General features: G+C 41.8%; 1 protein-coding gene across 1 annotated transcript in view; it reads right to left on the reverse strand.

Annotated features, from left to right (window-relative positions):
- Positions 1-22,454: 22,454 nt before the first annotated feature.
- DCLK3 (doublecortin like kinase 3) overlaps positions 22,455-27,106 on the reverse strand; it is a 28,884-nt gene continuing 24,232 nt past the window's right edge. The window contains exons 3-5 of the mRNA XM_065832981.2: positions 26,696-26,828; positions 25,616-25,783; positions 22,455-24,750 (exon numbers count right to left, since the gene is read on the reverse strand). Coding sequence (XP_065689053.1) covers positions 24,554-24,750; positions 25,616-25,783; positions 26,696-26,828 — 498 coding nt within the window. The 3' untranslated portion in view covers positions 22,455-24,553. The remainder of the gene's footprint in view (positions 24,751-25,615; positions 25,784-26,695; positions 26,829-27,106) is intronic.

Consider the following 27,106-nt stretch of genomic DNA (forward strand, 5'->3'; position numbering starts at 1 on the left):
CATGGTGAACTATCCTACGTTAGAGGATGACACTGCTTTTGGGCAATGGGTAGTATCATTGGACCAGCCTTGCACCTCAAGACTTCTGGATGCACCATGCTGTACCAAGGGTGGTAGAAGAGGACTGCAGCACACTTAGTTATAAGACCTACTTTTCTTGTTATAACCATTTTTTCCCCCTCTTTTCTCTGTTTTGTTTTTTTTTTGTTTTTTGTATGGACAGTCCCGTTTTACTTACCCTCACAGACTACAGGGCTGTGCCAGATCATTCCCAGTCATGGGATTTGGGGTAAAATAGCATCACTGCCTTCCACAGAGCAAACTTGCACTCCCAGGGCTGGAGAGCAAGGTAGGAAAAAACTACAGAACATAAACACAGAGTTTGATGATCACACATTGGACCAGACCTTGTACCTGCCCTGGTGGTTTAACCACATTGGTTTGTTCAGATTTGTGTCTAGCAGAGCAAATAGCAGCCAAGGAAAACCCAAGGCTGGACAAACACCAACAAGGAAGCAATGAAAGGAGATTCTAAACACCAAATGAAATGCATCATCTTCATAAACAAGTATTTAGAGAGATTTTGTTGCTCTGCAGCCCATGAGGTAAATACAATTTTACAGTTCAATGCATGCATAGACAGCTTGCTGAGAACAGCACCTCTTTTGCTGGGTGTGAATTAGGTCCTTCCAGAGTTTTTCTTTGTAATGTTTTTGTGTTCATTCAAATAATGAAAAAGGTTATAGCCTTTGTAATAATTATCTCAAACAGAGACATTAATGAATCATTCATCAAATGAAAGGGAACAAGTGTTATATAAAATGCTTTAGAAAACTTGCCTTTGTTCCAGTAATTTAGCAGCTGGCAGCTGCCTCATCTTCATGCACACACACACAGGGATTAAAACAACAAGAGAAAAATGGGGCTTAAAACTAGTGTGGTCAAAGGCTGGAGGGTAAAATTTTCAAAAGACCCAGTGTGATTTATTCATTTACATCCTACCCAAGAGCACGAGTTCTGATTTTCCATGACACTTCTCCTCTTGCAAAACCATTATGCAGAAATTGGCACTGCAGCCCCAAGGCACACAGGCAAATGCACATCCCCATCCACAAACAGGGTACACTGGCACCTAGATCTGCTCCCCACAAGGCTGGTCTCTTCTCAAAGGTTGATCACTAGAGAAGTAAACCAGTGCGAACAGAACAAAAGTGCAGTTACACCCCATACCCAGAGCTGCTTTTCAGGTTGAGTCTATGAGCTCTCTTTTTTTTCACACTCTAATCAAATGCTGCACTTGAAGTGCTCTTTCTACCAAAGAGTCAAATCTGCCCACTTGGACAATCATATGTGCTGCTTCATACATGTGCTTTATCATCCTTAGATGCTTAAACAGAAGACAGATGGCTGCCATTGGGCAGGTTTGGGGATTTTTTTTTTCCATTTCTCTGCTTAGTGTGATGAGTAGCGTGTTATTGAATAAACAGACAAGCCAGATCCTGGGAAAGGTCAGAATTCATTATGAGTAAGAGGAAAAAACTTATCCCCCACATGCATATAATTGGGACTGACTTCCATTAACATGAAGCAAACAGGCAGCTTCCGACGGGGTACCTCAAGGGAATATTACAAAAATAGCCACAGATTCAACCAAGTTTAGCCAGGTGGGAGTGAAGACTGGTACAATAGCTAACAGGAAACCACAAAGGAGATTAGAAAGAGATGCAAGAGAGACAGCAGGTGACTGCTTGCCCCCTAAACAAGTATTTTTCTCCATTCATTTTGAAGCCCTCCAAGTTAGTCTGGAAGAGACAAAACAGGGAATCGTTAAAAGTACTTTCACTGCATCTTTTGTGAAGATCTGATACTAAAGCAATGCTATTTCTGCTGGCTAATACTCACACATTTTTGACATTGTTCTTTCCCTGCCATTAGTTTTCAACCAGACAGAGTCTAACTCAGTAGTTGTTGTATCAGGAAGGTTGTCTGATCAGATACCTGTTTGCTTTAGGCTGACAGGACTGTCAGCACAGTTGATGCTACAGTGAACTTTCCACTCTGGTCAGATGAAGGTAATTATAAGCCATGTCTCCAAAAAAAGTTAGCTGAGGCCTTCTGGCAACCCTGGAAAAGACAGGCAAGGGCAGTGTTTCACCAGTGTGTTTCTGCTTTGAGCTGAAACAGAAGATAAGCCCAAATCCAGTTCAGATCAGGCTAATTGAACTGTTGTAACTCCCAGAATAAACAGCTGCCCCTGTTTATGCTGATTTAATTGAAGTTTGCTCAGCAGATGTTTCAAAACAGTGCAAGCACTCAGTGTAGGTCCTTGCAGTGCAGCCGGGCTTTGCACCGCCACATCAGAGCCACGCTCGCACAAAGAATATAGATTCAGAATGTCAGGCAGCAGGACCTGTCAGCCTTAATGTGCTGCTTCAGGAGCCACCACCAAGTGTTTGAAAACCAGGCACCAGAGACCTCCTGGGCACAGCCACACGAAGTAGCCAAGCTGCCTTTACCTCCTCACAGGTGTGGGGATGGGGAAACTCAGTTAAGCATCTGTCACCTCTCTGCACTTACAGGATGGTGTTAATTTTTGACTGAAATTGTCATGACATGTATCAATCTATAGTTCATACCACCACAGTTTTAAAAGTAGATCACCCATTTCAGTGGTGGCCCACACCTGGATTTACTCACACCTCTGTGAGAACAAGAAGTGGAAGTTCAACACACACTTGAATGGGGTACAATACAATTTCCAAATACATAGAGGTTGCATCCCCTACCCAAACCTTACAAGATATGAGACCCCTCTCTCCTGCCAAGTTAATGGCATGACCTTCAACAACAACGCCTATACTATGAATGACTGTGAATGAAAATATAAGCTGCAGGGTTAAAGCCAAATAGACTCAACTACTTATTTTTTTCTCACATACTATTTTTTTTTCCTTTCTTCTTTTTTTTTTTTTTTTGCCCCTTAGGAGATTTTAACTTTTTAGAACTTGCTCTGGTGAGTCAGCAAATAACTGTCCCAAGTTTTAGCGATCCACATCTAATTGGATGAATAGTAATGAAAAGCAATATAATTGCTGCAAGCTGCTTGTGTTGGACAGTGAAGAATCTGCCCAAAGAAATGGAAAACTGCAGTAGTCACTCCTTTTGCTGACAGCAAGAATTTTTCAGATGAAAAATGCTTTCTTTTTTGCTGTTCAATACCCCCAAAATGATCATAGCCTATTAATATAAAAGCAGAAAATGGCACCATTCAGGAATGCACGCTTGTTATATAAAGTGCCACAAATACACCATTAAAGTTAGACTGTGATTAAGCTTCATCAGTTTCAGAATAGATATGGGTGTTCTTCTGAATGGACACCTAAACACATTGTAAGCTTTGCAGAACATGTCCGTCCTCAAAGGAGGTCTAAGCTGGCTGGAAAAGCACAACCTTCCTGCAAAGGAGCTGCTGCTTTCTGGCTCAGCCCGCACACACTCTTGAAACATTGCAGAAATGACCAGTGGATCTAGATTCATCCACATGAGTCAAAATTCTCTATTAGATGCTAAACCACAGGCATTTGAGCAAGCCTGGCTTGTAGAGCTGTGACACCAGGAAGGAGCATGGCAGGCCAAACATCTCTGTGGTTAATGAGGATGGTGCTCCGATGCTCTCCGCTGGTGAAGGGATTTGAAATGACAGCAACACATGACAATAAAAGAGCTGCCTTTGATACATGATGCAGGGGAGGTTTAGATTTGCTATTGGGAAAAATTTATTCACAGAAAGGGTTATCTAGCACTGGAACAGGCCGCCCAGGGATGTGATTGAGTCACCACCCCTGGAGGTGTTTGAAAGATGCATAGATGAGGTTCTTAGGGACATGGTTTAGTGCCAGAGTTAGGTTACAGTTGGACTCAATGATCTTGAAGGTTGCTTCCAACCAAAATGATTCTATGATTCTATGATCATTAACTAGTTCCTCCATGCAAGGTGTTAGCATTTCACTTCCCTCCCAGGCACATTGCAAAGAAATTAAGGCAGCAAATGCTATTAATGCCTTGCGCTCCCAGGCACCACTGTCATCTATGGGAGGGCAGGTAAATCCAGTGTCAAACGCCTAGGCTTTTGCTGGCATCATCCAAAGCTCATCTGCCTCTCCATTGGCTTGATTTGGACAAATGCAAAAAGATGTCTCTGTCTCTGTTTGGCCCAGAGAGACTGCAGCTACCATGGTATGCTGTGGGAATTGTAGCTACTCTGAGCTTATCTTCTTCCCTGGGCATAGATGTGGCACTAAGAGAGAAGGAAGGCACCAATTAATTGGCAAGACTGGTTTGATAAAACAAATGATAAAATAATGGGACTAAAGACCATCACTAGCAGTACCAACACTTGCAACTAAGGTAAGCAAGGTCTTCTCAAATGATGATGGGTATGACAAGTCTAGTTTGGACTGGGTGGAAGCATCATCTGCTCCTGCTGATTAGCAGAGAAAGGGATTAAAAGGCTTTTTATGTCTTTTCTGTAGCTCCTTGTGAACAATGCTGCTCATGTATCCAGATAAACAGAACATCCCTGAAACGCAATAAAAGCCCTGACTTTTGGCTTAGGGAGCTAGAGGGAAAATTCTCAATATGGGGAAACCCGGGTAAGAGTTTCCTGCAGGTCTCTTACTGGTAACAAAACTGGTAGGGAGAAGAAATCAAGAAATCAAGAAAGAAAGAAATCAAGAAAGAAATAAATCAAGAAAGAAATAAATCAAGAAAGAAAGAAAAGGGTATCTGTCTTACAAGAATATGTTAAGAAATGCAACACAGTATTTTGTCAATGACAATTGATTAAAGACATTGCTCTGCCCTCCAGAACACTTTGGCAACTTTCCCAAAAGAGGTGTGATTTATTTTTTTTTCATCTTTAATGACTCTCAAGTCACGCAACAGGCAGTTCACATAATTTACTAAGCTATATTACTGCTTTCCATGCTAGCAGCAAGCAGAAAAACACAGACTTGCCCTTGCACCATTTCTGTGCCTATCGATTATATCATTAGGTAAGCAAATTGGTTACCTCACTTCAGACTCGGTGCTAAATTACAGTCACTAAGCTTTATCATCACCTTAATAGGGTATCGACTGCCATGAAAAGAATACATTGAAAATCCTTGTATCCCAGGAGAAGTGACTGTGAAGGAGCATTCCTAGCACAGATATACTCTCAAGCATGACACACATTGTAATAAGTTGTAATTTATAGCAAGGTCAAAATTCAAGCCATTGTATGTGCTTCAAGCACTCATTTTAACAAATCAAATAGGCTACCCATCAAATACAGATTTCCCTAACAGTTAAATTGCCCTGTCAATGGACAACAAACGGGCCTTCCTGCAGATAGAAGGACTCAGGATACGTTAGTGATGGCTGAGCTTCCTAGTGGGCAGAGACAGGGCAGATTTATGGGAGCCTCCCATGGCAGGGATGCTGATCTGGTCCTACAGGTACAACTCCTGGATTTTAGCTCTAGCTCTGCCACTGCCTTTATGAAGACCTTGGGCTCTGCCCACCTCTGTCCTTGTGTTCAAAAGGAACTCATATTGCTTTCACCCACCTACTAAACAGCCCTGATGAGGGGGAAAATTGGTCAAAGCGACTAAACCTCAGGAGACACAGAAGTAGCCTAACCCCTCATCTACTCTTCCTACTCACAGAGTGCATGCCTTGAGCAGGAACCACAGCCAGCAAATAACCTACTTCAGCCTGCAGTCAGACCCACTTTTTGCTTTATAGCACAGTTATAATGAGAGTGCTCCCTTTCTAGGCAGGTCAGCTTAAAATCTTCTGAGACCCCCAGAAAGATATACTGAATCAGCACATCCTGACTTCAGCTGGAGGGAAAGCACGTTATCACCACTCTGCAAAATGCCCCAGCCTATACTAAAGGAGCAAAGTCATGAGGCAGGTTTGTTTAGGTCCTGACAGCAGAAAGATGGGCAGAGATGGCTTTTGTTGTGGTCAGGAAAGATATCAGGCACCCCAGAGATAAGGTCTCCATCCCACAGCAACCCATGTAAACAGACACCTAATTCCATCTGGGCCACTGAGGGGTGAAAAAGTACATACAGTCTTTTGGAAGGACCACTTTCTTAGTCACAGAAAATGTTCATTGATTTCCATTGGCTTTTAGATTAGGCCCTTAATTGCTCTTAATTTGGCTGGGGATTGCAGAGCAACTTAGCAGCAAGAAGGCTCCATTTTCTCCTGGCAAATATCTGAACTGCTAGGTCATTCTTTCAAGCACTGTGTTTGGTCTCAGCTCAGGTTTGGGGTCTGTTTTTTGGCTTTATCCTGTATCTGATATTTATCAGTACTCCTTCTTCACATCCACTTACATTTTCTGTGGGATTTTACTAGAAAAGAGAGTTAGCCAGTAGGTTTTTCGTATTTCCCAGGAAGCGTCATTAACAGTATGTGACACCCCTGCCTGCCCCTGCCTGCAGCATCATGATTAAAATGCATTTTGGAAGACTGTGCAAGCAGATCGCATGACGCAAACCCCAAAGTGAGAGGAGAACAAGACACCAGGGGAGAGGAGGAAACAGAGGAGGACTCTGCACAGCCGCAGTGCCAAAGATGCAGGAAAACAGCCCCTTTGCCATTCACTGGGATCTCAGCTGTTGTTTTACCTAAGAGAGAAGTGGAGCTGTGCATTTCCCTCTGCAATGGAAAAAAAAACGGTGGAGGACAAAGCACACAGAGCTCCCATCACATGAAAGGCCGCGGGCCCAAGGCAGGACGATGAAATGTTGACACGAGGGAGATTTCTCGCTCCCTGCAGCTTCCCTCCAAGCTCTAAATAGACATTATAAGAAACCATCATTAGGAAGAGCCTTATCACACCCACATAACCCCCAAGTACCACCAGAACAGTTCACTGCTGGATAAATACATTCTTGGTGTACAGCTCTCTGAGCCACAGTAGCTGGATGATTTTACTTAGGTTTCTAATTAAATATGTTATATTAAGAAAGCTTATTGTCATTTCAGGCATTGAAATCAGTGAAAGATTCACTCCAGCACACACAAAAATCTGAATAGTTCCAAGGAAAATAGGTAACTTAGAAGGACTGACCAACACCACAACAGTTAAAGAAGTTGGGGCATATTTATTCATGGAACATATGCTCCCTTGAGAACAGCCTGATGTTTACTGAACTGATGTCTAAATTGCTTTATCAATATTGGGTCTATTTAATGGTATCTTTTATGATTACTCTAGACCAGAAACATTTGAATTCCATGCAGGGATCTATGGATACTCAGAAAACAATTCTGTGTGGCAAGCTGACATGGATCAGATGTACTCATTCCCTGACATTTTTATTTGAAAAGAAATTCAGTTTTTATACTCCTCATTTTGTTTGCTTCCATATTGCCAAAAGTTGAACAGCTGAGTGTTTTCTCTGGCAGGACTTTCTCACCCCAGAGCAGAAAGTGCCTCCTGCACTCTGTTTAAAAAAGAAAATGCAAACACGCACACCTGCACAGACAATCTGTAAATACCAACTTCTCTCATGAAAATACAGCAGGAGAGAGAAACTGTAAGGAGAAGAGCATTGCTACCTGGGGACTTGATTGTTCCTCAGGGTGCAGTAACACCTGTGCACCTGAGCATGTGGTTTTGTAAGGAAGCCATCTAACTTGCACGTCCTTGCTGTACCAGATCAATGCAAGGACAGATAACCTCTTAAATGGGTGCTGGCATAAGGAACTGACCGCTGCTGGGACATAAGCCGAGGTTTCCAGTGTCCATGAGTGGTCATTCTGCTACCCAAGATGTGAGTGGTTTCCTTGAGCTGTTGCTTGCAGCAAGGCAGCTCCTTCCCCAGCTCAAACCGTAGAACGCAACATCCATGAATCCCACATCACTCCACTTACCCCAAACCAACAGCAGCTACTGTAAAAGCCCCCTAAATTCAGGCAATGAGATGAACTCACTAACCACTGCAAAGGAGAGGTTGAGGGGCTTGGACATGGGGTCTTGGTAACAGCCCTGACAAGACTGACATCTGCATTCTGGCTGGGCTGAGCTGTTCTTCTGAAGGGAACACATCTCTTTACACTCTGCTGTAGGATGCTATAGGATCCCATGTGTAGGGCAGAGGGATGGTCCTCCAGCTGAGACTATAAAACCTGAAACTGCACACCCTGCACATATGCTGAAGAGCTCACAGCATTTTTCAGTTGAGATGCTTTTGCTGCAAGGGTCCTCAAAAAAATCACAGTGCACATATTTTTCAATAACACCTTGGGAACCTGAGTCCCAGTTTCACAAAGTGACACTGTTTGGCATTTAAACAACTCAGGTGCTTTTTTTTTTTTTTTAAGTTTCAATTCTCAGAAGAAACAAAAATTGCGGTAACATGTGGGCACCTGCACCTGGATAACAGGGGACAATGTGAGAGGGATGCAGAAGTCAACAGTGCTTCTGAATAAATACCTGAGATGCCTGTGCTGAGAAAGTTCCTGTCTCAAAATTCACCTTGCCAAAAGGAAATAAACAATGAATAAGTTTGCCTAACATGACAATCAGATGGATTAAATGGAAACAGGTGAGGAATTCCCAAGAGACTTGAGGAAAGGTGTCAGCTTGGAAACAGGGAAAGTTATCAGCTTGGAAACAAGTTTGAAAGACATGCAAATTTGCAGAAGTGGGGAGAAGAGTGGTAACAGCAGCAGGCAAACCACAGTTCCACACTGACAGGCAGCTAGGAAGGTTAGTTATAAGAGGCAGCTTGGGCATTTATAGGCATTAATAAACATTGTGTAAGTATCTAGTCCCATGGTTTATCTGTCGTATTGCCAATACTGGTACTGAATATATACTTCACTGATTGCTGGTTTATTAGATGCCCATAATGAATCAATGAAGCACTTTGATCCTGATTTGATTTAAACCATGGGAGTCAAACAGTTTCTCCCTGCGATACACCAGAAATCTTCCTGACAGAAGGGGAGAACACAAGAGGGGGATCAGTCTTACAGGTTCAAATCCCAAATCCTTCATTCACCTTTGAAAACATGACTCGCCCAGCAGTAATGGCTGTCATCATCTGGAATTCAGAGCATCATTTTCAGTTCTTCACAGAATGCTTTCAGATAAAAGATTCCATAAAAAAATATATATTTAACAGTTTGGCAGGTGTGAATGTTCCTTCTCATAAAGGATAATCAGAGATATACATGGGATAACACATTACAAGTTTATCTTATGAATCCAGAGGTCCTTTCCAGCCCCAACCATCCTGTGATTCTGTGTGAATCAACCCCAGCAGAGCTTAAGTGCTTATCCAGCAAGTCAGACAGAGCAAAACCAGAAACCACACAGATTTTTTTTTTAAACATTATATTTGATTCCATTTTAAACCCATTTTGTAAATTATTTTGTTAAGAGCTGAAAGAAGTCAGATTAGATATTTAAACTCAGGTGCCTTTTCAAATGGGAACAGATAAACTCAGAGCTCAATATTTAAAGTCTACATAAACCTTAGCTGTTTCTGTACCTTCAGGCAGAACTATATTGCCATTTATGCTCCATTCGAGGCAAGACAGATGCAGTCCCAGACCCAAATATGCCTGGATAATGACGACTGCTAAGAGCCAGGCCTTCTCTGAACTTGTGCAATCAGCTGATTCACTAATAGAGACTACTTATCAGCCTTTTTTTCCCCCCACAACAGCTTTATATATACAGATTAAAGGACACAATCCTGACATTATTATTCTTGTGAATTTGTGAGTACGGCTGATCTCAGCTCTCACAGTTATGTGTTGAGATTTTTCTTTCCTTCAGTAACTCTCTTACACCGACTGTTTTTTGTTCTGTTTTTCTGTTGTTGTTGTTGGGGGTTTTTGGGAGTGTGTTTTTTCTTTGGGATTTTTTGTGGGTTTTATGGTTGATTGGTTTTGGTGGGTTTTGTTTGTTTTTCCCTCCCCGGGGTATTTATAAAGCCAACATTGAAAAAAAGCCCAGGAAGAAATAAATTTGTACACATAGGTCAGTGTATCAACTGAGCATCAACCAAGATTTGAAATATGATGGAAGTCAGTAATATTTGGGGTTTTTTTCTATGTAGGAAACAAACTGCAAGAGAAACCTGGCTCAAAGCAGTGGTTGTAGCAGAAGGACAGGGAGAGAGGTTAAGGAAGCAGAAAAGTCTCTGGTTTGTCTTCTGAAGCTTCTCTGTGTTCTCCAGGGATGTAATCAGGCTCCAAGTAATGGACTGCAGCAAAATTTATTTATTCCCAAGATTCTTTATTAGGTTAAGGAAAACTGTATAATCCCTGAAGCTTCTCAGTGCTGAATGCACTTGGTAAAAAAAGTGTCACTCCAAAAGGCTTCCATCCAAAATGTATTCCTTGTAAGCAACTCAGTGCTGCATGTAGTCTGTAAAGAGTGCTATCAAATCCACCTTTCAGTGGTCAACAATACAAGCAGACCACCTACCTGCTCACAAATGATGTATGCACACAGAAGCTCAACAAATTTCTATTTTTTTAATGCAAAATCTGCCATTTGTCACTGCAACGTCAGCCCTGTCACAGGGATGTGTCTGACACCTGGCAGCTACTAATGAACTTCCAGGTGCTGCAGTGACCTACTTTTAAATAAAATCTGCACAGTGGGTCTAAGAAGCTCACCCTTGTCATTCTCTTAGCCTAAGCAGCCAGATCAGGTAGCAAGCACCTGCAGCACAAAAAAAAGATATTTTCTTCATTGTTTCATAGAGTTCCAGCCACTTTTGCTTCCAGAAGTGCAAAACAAATTGTATTTCATATGTAGCTTTTTTTCTTAAGCTACGCGTGTGAACAGCTCTTGGCACTCTTTAAAGAGCATCAGCAGAACATCACTTCTCATTAAAAGTTACGTTATAGACAGAAAATTTCTTTCAAAGCAAACTACTTACCAATTACTCAAATCAGCCCATTTAGTTTCCAGGCCACCAAATCAGTGCGATTATTACTCTTTTCAGTACCCAAATGTCCTTTTGCTTGTGTCAGTACTACACTGATATACGACTCACCTGCGCAAACACAGGCTTCTACCTCCAAAGCCAGCTTTTAATGCCCACCAAAGGATTTCTCAGTCAACCTTCTGCCATGTTTGGAAACACCAATACCTAAATGATGTGCCTTTTACCAAGAAACAGCCAGCAGTGCCAAGAAGACAAACAAGATGCTGTAGGATTTGCATCAGGGGAGGCAAAGGGATACTAGCCAAGCACAAATGTTCCTGCCACCTCGACACCCACCTCTGTCATGGAAAGCAGGTCACCCCAAAGGCCAGTGTCTGCAGGACTTGGTCCTTCAGGCACTGACAGCACAAGTAAGGCTCCGACTCCCACCTACAGCTGAGAACAGATATTTAAAATACTTAACCTCCATTTTATTCGTTATTGTTTATAGAATTTTGTCTCCCCTTGCTTACATCTTACTTTTGTGACAAGCATTTTTACAAGAAAAAGGACTATCCGTGAGGAGTCCATAAAGTGTTACAGCTCATGGTTCACCTCAGGTCACAACTCTCTGCCTCTGACTTGATCACTCCCACGGCAGTCCCGTGCAGGGTCTCCACCAGAAATGCTGATGGTTCAGGGCCTTGGGTCCTGCTTTTGGGCACATGCTACAACTAGTAGCAGAGCATAAGGCAGAGAAACGTGGAAAGAGCAAGAGGTATATGCAGAACTGTTTACAACCTGAACTAGTTTCAGATTCCATGGAGCCAGCAGCACCCTTGTTTTGGTAGTTCAAGTTTCTGGGAATATAATAAATACTTAAATTTTTAAGTTGCAGCAGAACAGTACATCGAGTTTCAAGAACTGGGAAGTCTTGACCTACTAGAAGAAGGAGAGGGTCTACTAGATCCTACCCTATTTCCTTTTCAAGCATGATCACTTTAATCTATTTGATTTAAGATATAAAGATTTTAATTATATATGTTACTAAAAGGATTTGTCTATGAAAAAAATATCAGAGGTGTGTACAAAACGTATCCTATCTCACTCTGGTACCATTTCAAGCATCCAAATCATTAAAAAAAAAAAAAAAAAAAAAAAAAGTTGAGTGTCTCCCTCCTAGCTGGACTTTCTATGAGCAAATTCAGCTCACCTGAGCTTTGGAAGAAGACAGGGAGACATCTTGTGAAAGAACAATATACTGCAAGCACACATGCCACGAGACTTCCTTGTTATCTTCCTTCATCTTTTCCCTCAACCCATACTAACAGGCTCTTCAGTGAACAGAACCGCTTCCTCATCCCCGTCCACTTCATCTCAATCACCCGCATCGTGGTGGGAAGAATACATCCAGGTCCAGCACTGATGGGGATGCACAGGCTCTCCACATCTTCAGGAGACATGGAAGGGTTTAGACCTCGACTAATGTTTTGTGCTCATATGACAGGTGGAAGCACCTTCAGAGGACCTGCTCCTCCCTGTCCTGTCCATTTGGTAGGACAGCCCTAAAGGAGGATCAGTCTAACCCAAGAAGGAGAATGAATTTTCATCCATCATGAAAATTTCCATTTGTTTCAACAGACTTCAAATCAGACCCATATACATTTTCAAAGTGCTTTACAAGCACTTGAAAGTTTAACTTTTAGGCTCTTAAAGAATGAAAAATGTAAGAATATAAGCAAATCAGAGCCAGTGGAGGAAAACAAAACTGTTGTGACAAGCAACAGGCACCAAGAAAGCCAAAGATGATGAATGGAAACTTATCATATTTTCTCTAAAATGAGAAGCCTTTCTGCATCTTATGGAGCTTTGGCTTCACTTATTTGTTACAGTTACACTAAAAGTGGTTGACACAGAGGGCAAGTATATCTGTAAATCTAGTTTCCATGAGGGACCTCTACACAGGCACCCTTAGTAAATAAGATGCTTGATAGCATCAGGTGAATTGCCTGCTTATCGGTTCTCAAGGAGCTCATGTACCCTGACTCAACTCTAAGAACAGCTTCATTGTCATCACAGCCTCGCTCATCAGAAAGCTTTTTATACAATGCAAGACTAACTCAACAAGCCTTGCAAATAAAAAAGCAATTCACCAAGCTCTGTGATGGTCATTCCTCCCACAGGCTCAAACCCCAGGTTCAGATGTGCACCCCCTGCAGTCAGCGTGGGACAGGGACCTGCACTCAGTGTCTCAGTCCTGCCTCAATGTAGCCACGAGTGGCAGCAACAGTGAGGAGGCTTAAATCCATGACTTGAGAGATCAAGTCTCAAAACTTGGGCTAAAAAAACCCCAGCGGAATGCCCAGCATGGCCCAGAGAATCAGGAATCAGAGTTGGCTGCAATCATACTCACAACTGCAAGGGAAATATGACTAGCTGAGGCTCCCCAAGTACAGCCTGAAAATAAAGGAATAAATAAATTTGCTGTCAGACACTGGCTGTTTGTTCATTAAGAGGAGTGATGAGGCATTAAAGGATGACTCTGCATACAGACACTCGAGCATTTCTCTCTGGTGTCTGTTCATTTTTAACATAACCCATAAATTTGATGGTACCACCAGTGGTAAACATCTTCTGTATTGGGACAGCTGCTCACAGGCAGTAATTTGGAAAGGCCAGCACTGTCACAGCACCTACACCATGCCCAAAATGAAAGCTAGTTACCACGTACCGGGCTACTGTCTCCTGCAGCAGGGAGAGAATTACTCAACAGCACCTCAAAGGTCCTTTCTCTGCCAGGTGCCTCATCTTCTCATGCTGATGCTGAAGGCTGTGGGGGCAAGCCAAGCACAGGAACTTGGAGAGACAGAGTGTAATCAAAATCAAGCATTATCTCCTAGTGGAAGGAAGACATCAGAAAGAAAAGTGAGCGGAGGGCTGAAGGAAGGGGGATGCCCTGTCTGGCTAGGATTGCTGAAATCCCAAGTCCTCTTCTGAGACCCTGCCTGGGGATTGAAACTTCCTTTCAGCTGCCTCCTGCCTACCCCAGCAGCTTCATCTGCTCAGGAAAGGCTGGTCCAGGACCACAGTGTCCAAGTTCCTGCAGTGCAGATCATCCTTAGCACAGAGCTTGGACAAAGCTGCTAAGCTCTGACTCAGAGGGAAGTAAACAGCCCACAGAGCTTAGTAAGATACAGAACAAAATAACACATTTTATCTTCAGCATCTCCATCCACCCTCAGTCTATTTATCACTCAGACACACTACTTCCAGGACGACCCCCTGTTCACTTCTGTCTGGATCCTCCTTGGTATCTGATGGTACCAGACGGTACTCCGCTGACAAGTCTTCTGCTCATCTTGGCTACAGGCACAAGTCTTCATGTTTATCTCCAAAACAGACATGCTGAATGGGAGGTGAGGGTAAAATAGTGGCCAAACCATCCAAGCCTTCAAATTGTAAAAAAAACGAGGTGCTATTAACTGACGAAGGCTGTTTGCTACAGGCACAGCTTACATCAGTGAAATCATGTCAGGAAAAAATGGGGTGTAGGGTTTCCCAACAGGGAAACCTCAAGGCATGTTGATGGGGAAGGGAACACTGCCTTTGCAACCACATTCCGGGTGTTGGCCTTGCTGCTACAGAGACAGCCAAGGGGTCTAACTGGGATCTGACACATGCTGCTGGGAGGCCTGGGACATCCCTGATGGGACCTCCCCGCCGAGACGGGTGCTAGGGAGCTCCCCCAGGGCAGCCTGTTGGGACCAACAACACAAGAGAGGCTTCCCAGGGAAGCAGGTAGAGGGAAGACTTCTCCTGAGCATTTTTCCATGGGGAGATTCAGAACAAAAATATGAAATTTGCACACTCACTGACTGCTTTCAGCTGTGGCACATGTCCCAAAAGCTGCACTGGTGCACCTGGTACTCTCTCACACAGAAGCAGAGGCATCATCAGAGTCATCCTCTGGGCCACACGCCTTGCTGAGGGAATGTCAAGAAGATCCCCATTTTAAAATTGGGGTATTTCCCCTCAGGGGCTAGAAGAAGATGTCTATATTTAAACAGCTTTTTCTGGACTCATTTCAAATTCAGGGGACTTCTGCACATCCTGGAGAGAACCAGCTGTTCGAGACAAAGCTCATTTGCAAATTCATGCTGCAGCCACACCAAAACCTTAATATGAAGCTAATTCGTGTGTGGAGAGCACCGCTCTGCAGTGCCCGAGCCACCCATTTCTGTGCCAAGAGCACCACCCTGTGGCCTACCTGGCCACGGCTCTCTCAGAAACCCTAATAAAACTGAAATACTTGAAGGGGAAGGAAAAATCAGAAGCCTAGTTTTGTGCAAAGAGATGTATGGATAAGCTGAGCAAAACCCCTCTGTGTTTATAAAATCCAACCAATAAATGAGCAACGAACAAACTCCTGTATTGTAGGTGTCTTACGGAAGAGGGAAGAGTCACAGGGTGGCTTTTGCTGGGACTGGCTGGATGTGCAGGGCTGCAGAAGCTTTGGGACTGCAAGCTCCAGTCCCACTCACGGCAAGCATCTGCCTCTTTCTTCTCCAGCACCTCACCTCCTAGAAAAATAACCCTGCTGCTCATGGGGGACAAGTACCACCACCTCAAATGTGCTGCATCCACAGCGATGTGCTCCTGCTCCACACATAGCTCCCTAGACCATGAGCAAGCCAAGGCAGGTCTGGTACTGCTGGCTTGAGCAGCAATGGGTACCCACCTCCCTATTCCTACCTTCCTTCCGCTATCACACATGGAGTTTCACAGGCTCACTGCATGTTTCTCTGAAGCTTTGAAGATCCTGAGCCTAAAACTGAGCATTTAGCTCATGCTCATCAGCAGTTTTTAGTATACAGCTCCCAAGCTATGGCTGGAGTTGTGCACTCTTTGGGCTACCTGGGACTTTCTGAGCACGATGAGGTTTCTGTGTGTATCCTCCAGCTGCCTGAAGCAGGAATATGTTAAATAATTCAGTCCTGGCAAGGGAGACAGCCCTGTGGGAAATAATTTATACAAGTGCTATTGGCTGTTAATGGAAATCTTCGGAAAGAAAAAGTACACTTCTATTAACATGAAAAAGGAGAGTGTCCATCTAACAAATAACTGCTAGTTGATATGCTCCGAGACCGACATGCAAAGGATGAGAAAGCTCCAGTGCTTTTAGTACAATGCTCTGCAGAGTTTCTATGAGTCAAATGGATCTGAGGGAAGTTGAAACAGGTGCAAAAAAGCTACATTCTGCCCAGCATGAGAGACCTTATCAAGCAGGCAAGTGAACTCAGCAGCTACCTGAAGTACTAATAAATAAAAAGACCTCACACCAGTTATGAGCGCAGAAGAGAAAAGGGTTGTGCAGGGCTAATTTGGGAGCAAGCAACCTCCAGTGAACACCTGTGAGCTCAGCCTAGTGGTACAGCACCTGCTGACATCCAAGTTTGGGTCACCAACAAACCCATAGCTCACCAGGTCATGGGAAGTGTGGGAACAGCATTCAGTCAGCTGCTGCAGTCCTTCACCTCTCTTTTTCTCTTCTTTCTTTTCCTGTCCTTTCCACTTTCATTTTCCTTACAAGTTTAGAAAGAATGATTTCTATTGTCTACAGCCAGATCAGCTGCCAGGTCGTACAGCCCTAGTTGTGACAAACACTACAAATGTGTGATAAATACATCCAGCATGTACTTGTCCTGTTTATCTTCTGGATGTCACTTCGCCTAAATACAGCCACATCATGAGAGGTGGGGTTTTTTTACTGAAATATTAGAAGTGCTTTAGTAAAGCTAGAATTACCTAAAAGGCTCTTCACTTCAAGAGATACTTCAAGACACTGAAGCGCTGTAAACCTTTATCATTTTAGTTAATAGAAAAATCCTTTCAAGTGTTTTGTACTGTGAGCAGTACAGCTTCTAGGACAAGTCAGCATCATTAGAAAAAATGAGGTAAGTATAAACTCATACAATCATTAGAGACAACATGCATGTGCACGCATGTGTTGTGTAACAAAATGTAGTGTCAAGCTTTAGTTTCCTAAAATCCAAGGGCCCAGTTTATAGGGAAACACTGAAAAGGTAAGCCCACACTAATTTGAATGTTGGAGTAATATTACCTGACAACATGCTTTTTCCAGGTGTTTGCAGTCATTTAATTAACATCATCGTAGAAATTTTATCGGAATATTAAAAAAAAAAAAAGTACTCAAAATATTCTGTCACATACCTAAAGCTCTTTAGAGATTTTATTCAGATGTTTCTGCTTTAAACTACCATTCCTTTGTTTATAAGAAATGGGTGATCACAAAAGCAGCATTTGCTTCTAAACACAGTAGCATTATTGGATTTTACTTTGACATAAACATTCCTGATGTCACAATATGTAAAGCAACATTTTCAACAGGTTAATACAGTTCCCTGAGCCATATTGTTTCCTAAACATACTTTTTCATATTGCCATTTTTCCGCTCTCAAATTCATTTCATGCTGTAACACCTGTCAGCTTGAATCTACAGGCACATAAATTTTTCAAAGCCAAGTTTGCAGATTCTAGCAAAGGAGACAGGCAATAAAATGGTTTCTCTGCATCAACTGCAAAAATGTTACTTGCTGCTCACTTTCACTGTGAATTTCCACAAAGATTGTTTTCAGTAGTGGAATTTTGAAGAAAGGCGTTGGACTTTTTTTGTTGTTTGTAAGCTGCTGTTCACACCCTGCTCATACCTCCTGTAGCACAGGAGTCCACCCTGGGTGCTTGCCACACAGAAGGTATTTTAAATAGTCTCTGTAGAACTCCTTCTTCTTCAAGTTCATAGTACTGGTCTAAGTAAAGTACTTCAGATCTTCATATAAAGTGCTCAATTCTCAGAAGTGTTTCTCCAGCAGCAATGTCACAAGTTTTAAAGTTTATATGTGCTGCAGCCACATCTGAAGTAATGAGACTGGTGCAAAGGGGGAGGCAAGACCCAAACTGGAAAGTGCTTGTAGCTTACAGACAGCACCAAAATGAGGTGTAGGCAGTGAAGTAAGATGAAACATGCACTTAAGCATAGATACCAATCCCACTGTAGGCTTGATCAGCTCCAGCCCATGTTAAAACCTGAGAAAATGACAATAAGTCTACTGGAGAACAAAGCCGAGGATGCCAAAACTTTTTCCTGTCTCCCAGGTATTTTCCAGCTGAAGTCATGAGCCAGCCCCATCACATCTCTAGAGAGGTGAGTGTGGAGAGAACAACCTTCAGGTGGAAAAAGAGAAGGGAATAACCTGTTCTGTCCATGAGCAGAAGCAGTGAACTAAGGATTTGGCAAGAGAGATATTAGGAAACACTTTCTGACAGTAAGAAGAGCAAAATAATATTACAGATTGCCTGAAAAGCATATGAGATCTTTTTCTTCAAGCTTTTAAAGAACAGACTAGACAGTGTCCATCAGGAATGCCACAGGCATTTTACCTTGGAAGAACATGGAGTAGTGACCTCCTGAAATGCCTTTTAGTCCTCTGGAGAGTCACAAAAAACATATAGGGGAGATCACAGCAAATCAGCAAGCTCATGTGCTCAACTCTGGCAAGAGCACACCTTGAACACTGTGTTCAGTATTGTGCCACTCATTATAAGACACTGAGGTGCTGGAGAGAGTTCAGAGGAGGGCAATGAAGCTGGTGAGGGGCCTGGAGCACAACTCTGATGAGGAGCAGCTAAGGGAATTGGGGCTGTATGGCCTGGAGAAAAGGAGGCTGAGGGGAGACCTTATCACTGTCTACAACTACCTGAGAGGAGGTTGCAGCATGGAGGGTGTTGGTCTCTTCTCCCAAGTAGCAAGCTACAGGACAAGAGAAAATGGCCTCAAGTTGCATCAGGGGAGGTTTAGATTGGATGTCAGGTCTCTCGTTTGTGACCTTTTTCCTCTTCTCCACACATTTCAGTAGACAGGCTGGACCTGCAGCACATGGCTTCACAGCTCATGATGCTGCTTTGCACAAATGTGCAGTGTACAGCCTGGGCTGTCCCAGACAGAAGACATTCTTCTTTTGAGTACCATGTATTGGCACTTCAGCTACCATTCAACACCACAGTCAGAAATGTCTGTGTTGGTGCACATCAGCCTCAAGCAGGTTAGATGTTGGCCTCCTGCAAGATGTGAAGGGAAGGTATCATTCTCTAGCAAAACAAAAGTCCAGGTCAGAGTCTGAACCTGTGCTCATGCACAGAGCAGTCTCCCTCAGTCCGTTGATGCACTCCTTGCTATTGAAAGGTAGTTGTGTTTCTCCTGTTGAAACAAACCCAGTTACAGACACTGACTTTTTAACTCCAGGTTAATTCAAGTCTCTTTGAAGATATCTTGCAGCTATGACAAAATAGCTCCTGTTTTTCTGACTGTTTTTAAATCCACCACTGACAGCCACCCTTACCTTTCCCTGACTGAGGATTTCCTTTTGTGCTGTTTATCCCCACCGCATAACTCCCCTCCCCAGGCTAACCTTTTTTAAACTGAACTTACCTGGGGGAATCTACTGAATTAGACATTTAAGTCAATTAGTCTGACAGCAGGATTACATCTAGCATATTCTTAACTGTGAATGCAAACACTCAGCTGGAATAAATACCTGCCTCATAAGGACTTGCTGAGGCTTAATTAGTTAATGTTTGTGAAGAGCTTTGAACACATGAAGCACTGCACAAGCACCAGGTGCTATTTTCACCATTGCTAGTAGCGGAGGCTTCAAAGTTGGACACAGCAAAGGTGAGATGGAAAGATTTCAAGGACAGAAGGTGACCCTGGCCCAAGGCTGCTGGGTGCCACAGCTGCAGAAGTGAGAGGACAGACTGACGTCAGGCAGGGCTCTGCTCTAACATAACTTTGGTGCTGTTCTGAGCTCATGAAGCTTCTCTCATTCATCAGCAGGATGGCAGCAGCCCCTGGCCTCCAAATCTCTGCATTAGCCCTTTCCTTGCACTGGAGGCAGCCTGGGATCAGCTCGGCTGGCTGTACTGTACTCCATGCTCCAGCCAGGACAGAGGAATGCACACCCAGGAACATAATTTAAGCAACATATGGAAAAAATGCTTTTTAAGAGAAATCTAGGCAACAGATAGGAGGAAGATTTCAAACTGATACTTACTTGTCTCTGGGAAGACCAGTTTACATAAGCACAGCAAATTTACTGTATTCTCAAGCAGACTGAATACCACCTCAAATCTGGATCCTTGCAGAAAAGCAAGCAGTCAACTCCAGAAACTTCACTTTCACACAGGACCACAAACCAAAATGCCCAAGCCCAGAAAATAACATACCACTGTCCCTCTTTCACCCTACAGCAAAAACTTACAGTAACAGAGATATGGGAAATACACCTATAATGCCAGTCAGAACAGAGATGGCAGATTTAATGGGGTTTCAGTTCAGCTATTGCACAGAGTAGCTAAACAAATCTTCAATGAAGAAGGGTCCCAGAATAAAAAAGTCAGAGCATCCATGTCCCAGAGGAAAGAGAGTCTCTGCTGTACTGCCAAGTTTCAATCACGAGTCTCTTGGGCACACACTTTTAAATATTAGGTCACTAAAGATACAAACAAGGACCAAATTCCCATTGTTCATTTTAAGGCAGACAAGCACTATGCAATGTGAACTGCTAGTATCTTTCATGCACCTTCAGATGCCTAAATATTTTCAAAAATTTTTGCTCAGTTCCTGTGCTTGCCCCATTTCTATTTCCCATTTCTAAGGGCAGCATGTTCTCAAGAAAAACATATTAATATATGAAGATTCCACCATCTTTCAGTAATGGGAGTCATTAGACTGTCATTACAGGTAGATGACAGCAGGACAGATAGTAGGTCATAGAAAATAGGTAGGTGAGGTCTAGGATCAATGAAACGTAATAGCATACATGAAAGTGAAGTAGTTGAACTTGGCAGACAAATGGAGGGAAACATCCAGGGACTGCTTTATCTTTAGATAGTGAAAACTGTACCACTGGAGAGAGTTACTACTTAGTTTGTCAGTCACAGGCAGTCACTAAAAGCCTGGACTTAACATTCTGGAACTCCTAACAAAGTCAATGAAAGTTTGACGCACAAAGCTGGTAACATTGGCTTCCAAGAATGCTCAAAATACTTCACAGGACTCTGTGATCTCTAAGGAGTTAGCACAATTTTACACAGACCCCAACGATCCTGCAGTGACCACTTTTTTCACTACTGTAGTTGAAAGCCTTGACTGATTTTAAATGCTGACCCAGTAATAAAAAATTTAGGGAAAAAAAAAAAGGCAACTCTATGAGGCACGTGTCACTAGGAAATGAAATATTGTCGACCCAATTCTAAGTTTGGATCTTGGTGCCTCAGAAGTCAGAGAAGTCTTACAGTTAGGGCATGAAAATATGAGAAAGTGCTTAAAAACTGCAACCAACTAGAGAATAGCCATGTCTGTGGTTAAAGATGACAGAGAGTCACAGTCTCTGGTTTCTAAAGAGAGAAAAATTTTGGAATAGTCAATGCCAGATAGTAATTAAATAACCCTGAAATAAATAGAACTCAGTCAGGATCCCTAGTTGTGAGACAGGGATCAACCAACACCTTTAATAGGCATGAAAGGCTTCATACTTGGCTGATTTGCAAAAGCTTCCAGAAAACAAACTGGTTTTTTTCCGTTGCCTTACACCTAGCAAATGCTCTGTAAGTGCATCTTATTATTGAGGTCTGCAATATGAATTAATATCATATTTTGCACTTAGCTTTTGGGGGTATTTTTGTTTTTTCTTGGTGGGACATTCTGACTTTCTTCCTTGTTAGTATGTAAAGAGTTAGGGACACTATAACTTGTTTTATTTTCAGTGGAGTATAAGTCCATATGAAAATATAATCACAAAGATTTAAAGAAGGGCAAGAAGGGCTATTTCTTCCTCCTAACAAATCAGAAAGAACTTTCTTTCTGTGAGATTGTAACCTTCCCCAGCCTTGAGCTTCTTCAGATTTCCTATAGACAAAGGAACCAATCAAGTAACGAAAGCCTAAGGGGAAGACGACTCCAGAATCCAAAGAGACAGTAATTATTAGGAAAAAAAAAAAAAAAAAAAAGAGAGAAAAGGGGAAAGGTGAAAGAGCAAACGGAAGAGGAAAAAACCCTGAGAAGCACCTGGAAGATTTTTCAGCCTCCAACCTGAAGGAGGAGGGACTAATGCCACATGTTTATTAGCAATATCAGCAAACCTGTCCCTCAGCACTGCCACAGTGGTATCTGTAGTTACAGATGCAATGCAGTAACAGCACAGTCTATGTTTAGCCTGTCTGGGATCCAGAGAACTTGGGAAAAAAAAAAAAATTACTTATATATTCATTGCAAGCAAATTCTCCACCTTCTGCACTATGAATAAGGCTGTAGGCAGGTTCTTAAAGGTGAAAAAGGAAACTCATAACACAGTCCCCAAGCTGTCAGATTCATTGCTGATAAAAGTATTCTTTTTTGTCACTTCAAGCTTTATTCTTAAATGACTATATTAAAAATAAGATAATTACAAAATATAATATTGCAAGTCAGAAGCTATTTTTCCACAGTTTCCTATTCAAAATAGACTTAAATTAACATAGGAGAATTTATTACTATTAGTCAAACACCACATAATGCATTTAAAATATGAGGTTACACATACCCTTAACTCAGGAAAGCACTTAAATCCATTCTTGTTTTCAGGAAAATGTAAAGTTTTCCTGACTCGCGGCTTCTAAAGCAGAGGTATCACATATCATATAAATACTACTTGGGCATACAGTTAAAATTTGACTGGTTTGTTTCACAAATTCTTGAACACCACAGGAAGTCTTATTCCAGTATGTATTAAAAATAAACCAGTTTAATTGAAAGTGCAATTCTCCTTTAAGAGCCAAGTTGTCTCTACTTTCATACATCATTCTTGCAGCAAAACTGTCACAAGTTGAAAAAGAAACATGATGACAGTACCCCACACTTTTTGGTAATTCATGAAGTTCACACGAAATATTAGCACTCACCAAAAATAATATTCTGGTTCATACAGTTACGAAAATGTTCTGTTGGTTCTGAAATGCTCCAGACATTTCTCATTAAATACACAGAGCAGCAGCTCTGCAATTGTAAAACACCTTCATTCATTTCTACAAGCTACGAATTCAATTCTAATACCACAGATATTTTAACGTCAATATTATTCGCTAGCACATCGAACCTGTGGACAAAGCATTATAAAATGGACAACTTAAGTGCTTTTTGGATTTTATTAGTTAACCAAAGATTCTGAGGTTCAAAAGCTGTTCTAGGTCACGGCCCTTCTCAGGACCATATTTTTTCCCAGCACGATTTCTTTAAAACTGCATCCAATCAAATTACAAAAACCACATGCAATGAAGCATCTGACACTTCCCCTGGGAGACCCTTCCACAGTCAACATGTTGTTGTTTTTCCCTAAGTTGAATTTTAATGTAATTTCATCCCGTTGCTCATTCTCATGGAAGCAAGGAGAAAGAGTCCCCAGGGAAGGCAACAGGGAAAAAAAAATTGATAAACTACATTGAAAAAGTGTATAAAAGCAATTTAGCTGTGAAATGTGTTGATGAAAGGGGAACCATGAAGGTAAGGGTTAACTTAAGTCACAAAAGCAGCTTCCCAACTTTCTCTTCTCCATCAGCATGGAAGAGTCACAAGTGCCATGGATGTCTCCTAAGAAAAAAGTACGTACGTAAAAGCACTTAGGTTATCATTCCATAAATCCACCTTTCGGAAAAGAACCAAAGTTCCCTTAGAATTGCTTAACTTCCTATGTCCCAGAGTAGGATAAAAAGCACTTTGAAAATTATTATTATAGTCTCAAAAAGGTATGAGCCATGATACCTTCCCTCTTCTCACAAACAAACGAAGCTACCATACTACACAGTACCACCATCATTTAACAAACATTGTACAGTCCATTGCCCTGTCCCTGAGAACATCCAATGAAAGTTGTTGGCAAGGAAGATATCATAAAACATCTGATTTAGTCGATAAGGATTTTTCTTCCCTCACAACTTAATAAGTAGTATCTTGCTGCTTATTTAACATATCCTACAGCTAAAGAATGTATTTACTTCTTTTAATTTCCTCACCTTCTCCATTGCTAGCAGGAATTGGTGAAAAGACAGTTTAGAGATTTAGTGCAGGATGTGTACGCAGACAGCTATTTTGAATACATTATAAACACAAATTATAAACAGAACTCCTGGAAGATATGACACAAAAAGAGACAAGAGAAGAGTCATCTCTAGTGTCAGCCACAGAAGCAAATATTTGTCATCTAAAACAGATACACATTTTGTAATGTAAAAGCCCAAATCAGTAAAGAAAAATAATATATATCCTCCAGGAAATACCTAGTCCCCACTGCTGTCAGAGAGACTCCCACCACACAACATCAGAGGGAGGTGGATGCAAATTTGATCTCTGCCCTTCTTCAGAATCTCAGAATAACCAAAAGAAAAAAAAAATTTAAAAAAGGCATGGTCATACACTAAGGGCCTAATTAATTTAAAAAACTTAAACAATTTGTTAATCAATAATAAGAAGACTAAATGAGCTTGAAGAGATTTCACGTGTCCTCATCTGTAACTTCCTTTCGGCGTTGGGCCCGGAAATGGCGCTCAATGTTTATTGTCACTTCCCTCTGCAAATTCCTGCTGTTCGTTTTTCCAGCTGTTCTGATCCAAGGGTGCTGAAGTACTTGCCGTGCCGTGTAGCGCTTCTGGGGATCCACTATCAACAGCCTGGTTATGAGGTCTTTTGCTGCTATTATAATAGAAAGAAAAGGAAACTGATGAAAAGAACAGTGGCATGATGATGCTGACAGTTATAGCTACACGAAATATCCTTCTTTTTTTCCTATTAGTTTTACCATGACGACTTTTGTGACTATCCCCAGGAGCTATTCTAACAACTGGATTTAGAACTAGCAACAGAATCTGTTAAATCTCCAGCATGTCTTTTACTGATATCATTACCCCCTTCAGAAAGAGAGGAAAAAGTGAAGGGAATTTAATCTTGAAAGCACACTGAAGGCATAAGGCTAGGTGCTCAAATTCATCGGAATTAGCATTGAGTATGCTGTCCCTCAAGGAGAATAAAAGTCACGGAAGGCTCTTAAGCGTGTTTTTTTTTAAAGACTGTACAGGAAGAGAGGGGTTTTAGGGTTTTGAGTGCACAACAGACACTGTACTAGGCTGTGAGAAGGAAAAAACTACTACATGTGGACCCCCCATTGATCTCAACAGAAAATCCACACTGCGTTCTGCAGAGCAAGGATTTCATTCTCAGCTTTTGAGATTTCTGTGTACATATTCACAATCTAACATAACCCTGGGGGTTATTTGGGTACCTTCTTCTACAGAGACAATTCATATAAGCAAGGGGAGGAAAATCCTTGCTCTTGCCTCAGAAAGGAAGGAATCAATTGAATTAATCGGACCTAATATTCAGATTCACAGCCATCAATACCACTAGAGGACTAAATTCACATTTAAAGCAAACACAGAACTACACAAAAAAGACCTGTAAGACACACTCAAGTTCATTGAGCTCACTGTCCTGAACAAAAGGGAGTTCTTTCCACTCCAGTCAGTCATTTCTCAGATCTGCTGTACATGCTGAATCTTACCTGCAGAAATATTGTCCCAGTATGGGGAAAGGAACTCATAGTGACCCAGCTGTATGATCTGAAACAGCTCTTCTTGATCACGTTCCTGACTGCGAAAAGGGGGAAACCCACAGAGCAGAATGTAAAGGATCACACCAGCTGCCCACATATCTACTTCAAGCCCATAGCCTAAGGAAGAAAAGACAAACCAAAGTCCTGTTTTAGGAAGAAAACTCACAACTGGTAGGGAACAGTTTGTTTTTCATTCTGTTTTCCAAGAAACACAGAAGCTCTGCTCAGTTTCTCCAGCAGATGAAGTCAACAGAAGAATAAGCGGCTGGTACACAGAGCTGAGCTGCTCTGCCTGTTAATAACACAAAAGCTCTGACAAAGTGCCTCTCTTCTTCATGTTTCACAAACACTGGCTCACAGGGCCAGTGCCAACTGCAGATTAATTGAGAAAATACAGAATATATTTCTAAAGTAGTCCTCCCTAGATTCCCTTCAAATAAAGCACTAAGAATGTGCCAAGTTTCCTTCGAAATTTGATATAACTGGAGATGTGCAACCCAGGTCCACAGAACAAAACACAGAAATAGCTTTGCTTGAGTCACCAACAAAATTAATTCCTTTCCAGTTCTGAACCTTTTCAGATATGAAATCTCCAAAATGCCTTCTGATGTGAAACATGTTTTGGCTCATTACATAAGTTTAACATACATGTCCACAATGTTTTTGCATCACTACAGGCCTTGGGAAGTTGTTTAGGTTACAGTCATGAAATGGAGCTGTCTACCCTCAGGTTGCAACATGAACTTTTCCCTGTTTACCCATTTCAGCAATTACTATCTATGATATTTTATGGCTTGTCTGCTTGGAAATCAGTGTTATATTACCATAGACATTAATAATGCAAACATGACTGATGTTGTGTTTGTCAAAAGCTAAAAGGTTTATTTTACTTTCACAGATCACACTGCTAGCCAAACCCCTACCCTGCAAAGACATATCAGTAGGTTGAAACATTCTGGAATATTTCCATAATTAGAAAGTTCAGAGTAACTGTATGATTTATGACAAATTAGAAATATATACACTCACCCTTCTCAGCAAGTATTTCAGGGGCAACATACGTTGGTGTTCCACACACAGTAAATATGGGCTTTGTAACCTGCTTTGCAAGGCCAAAATCTGCTAGTTTCAATGTAGTAGTTTTATCTGCATTATGCTGCACCTATACCAAATGAAAGATACATATATTTAGTCCAAATGCATTTTAAGACAGAAAAAGATAAAGGAAGAAGTTACTAATAAACAGAAAGAAGTCATAATAACAGTGCCTTCAAGTAAAGCAACATGAAATAGAAGCAGTATTCAGAAAGTGGGGGGTTTTTCCTCCATATACTAGACAATAATTGAAAAAGAAAATTTCACTCTACAAACTCTGGCACACTGTAATATCCAAGAAATTAAAAGAAGACAAAAAAATAACCAAGAGTCAGTTAAGCATTA

Source organism: Patagioenas fasciata, chromosome 2 (assembly GCF_037038585.1).
Source record: "Patagioenas fasciata isolate bPatFas1 chromosome 2, bPatFas1.hap1, whole genome shotgun sequence".
In the NCBI taxonomy this organism is placed as follows: Eukaryota; Metazoa; Chordata; class Aves; order Columbiformes; family Columbidae; genus Patagioenas; species Patagioenas fasciata.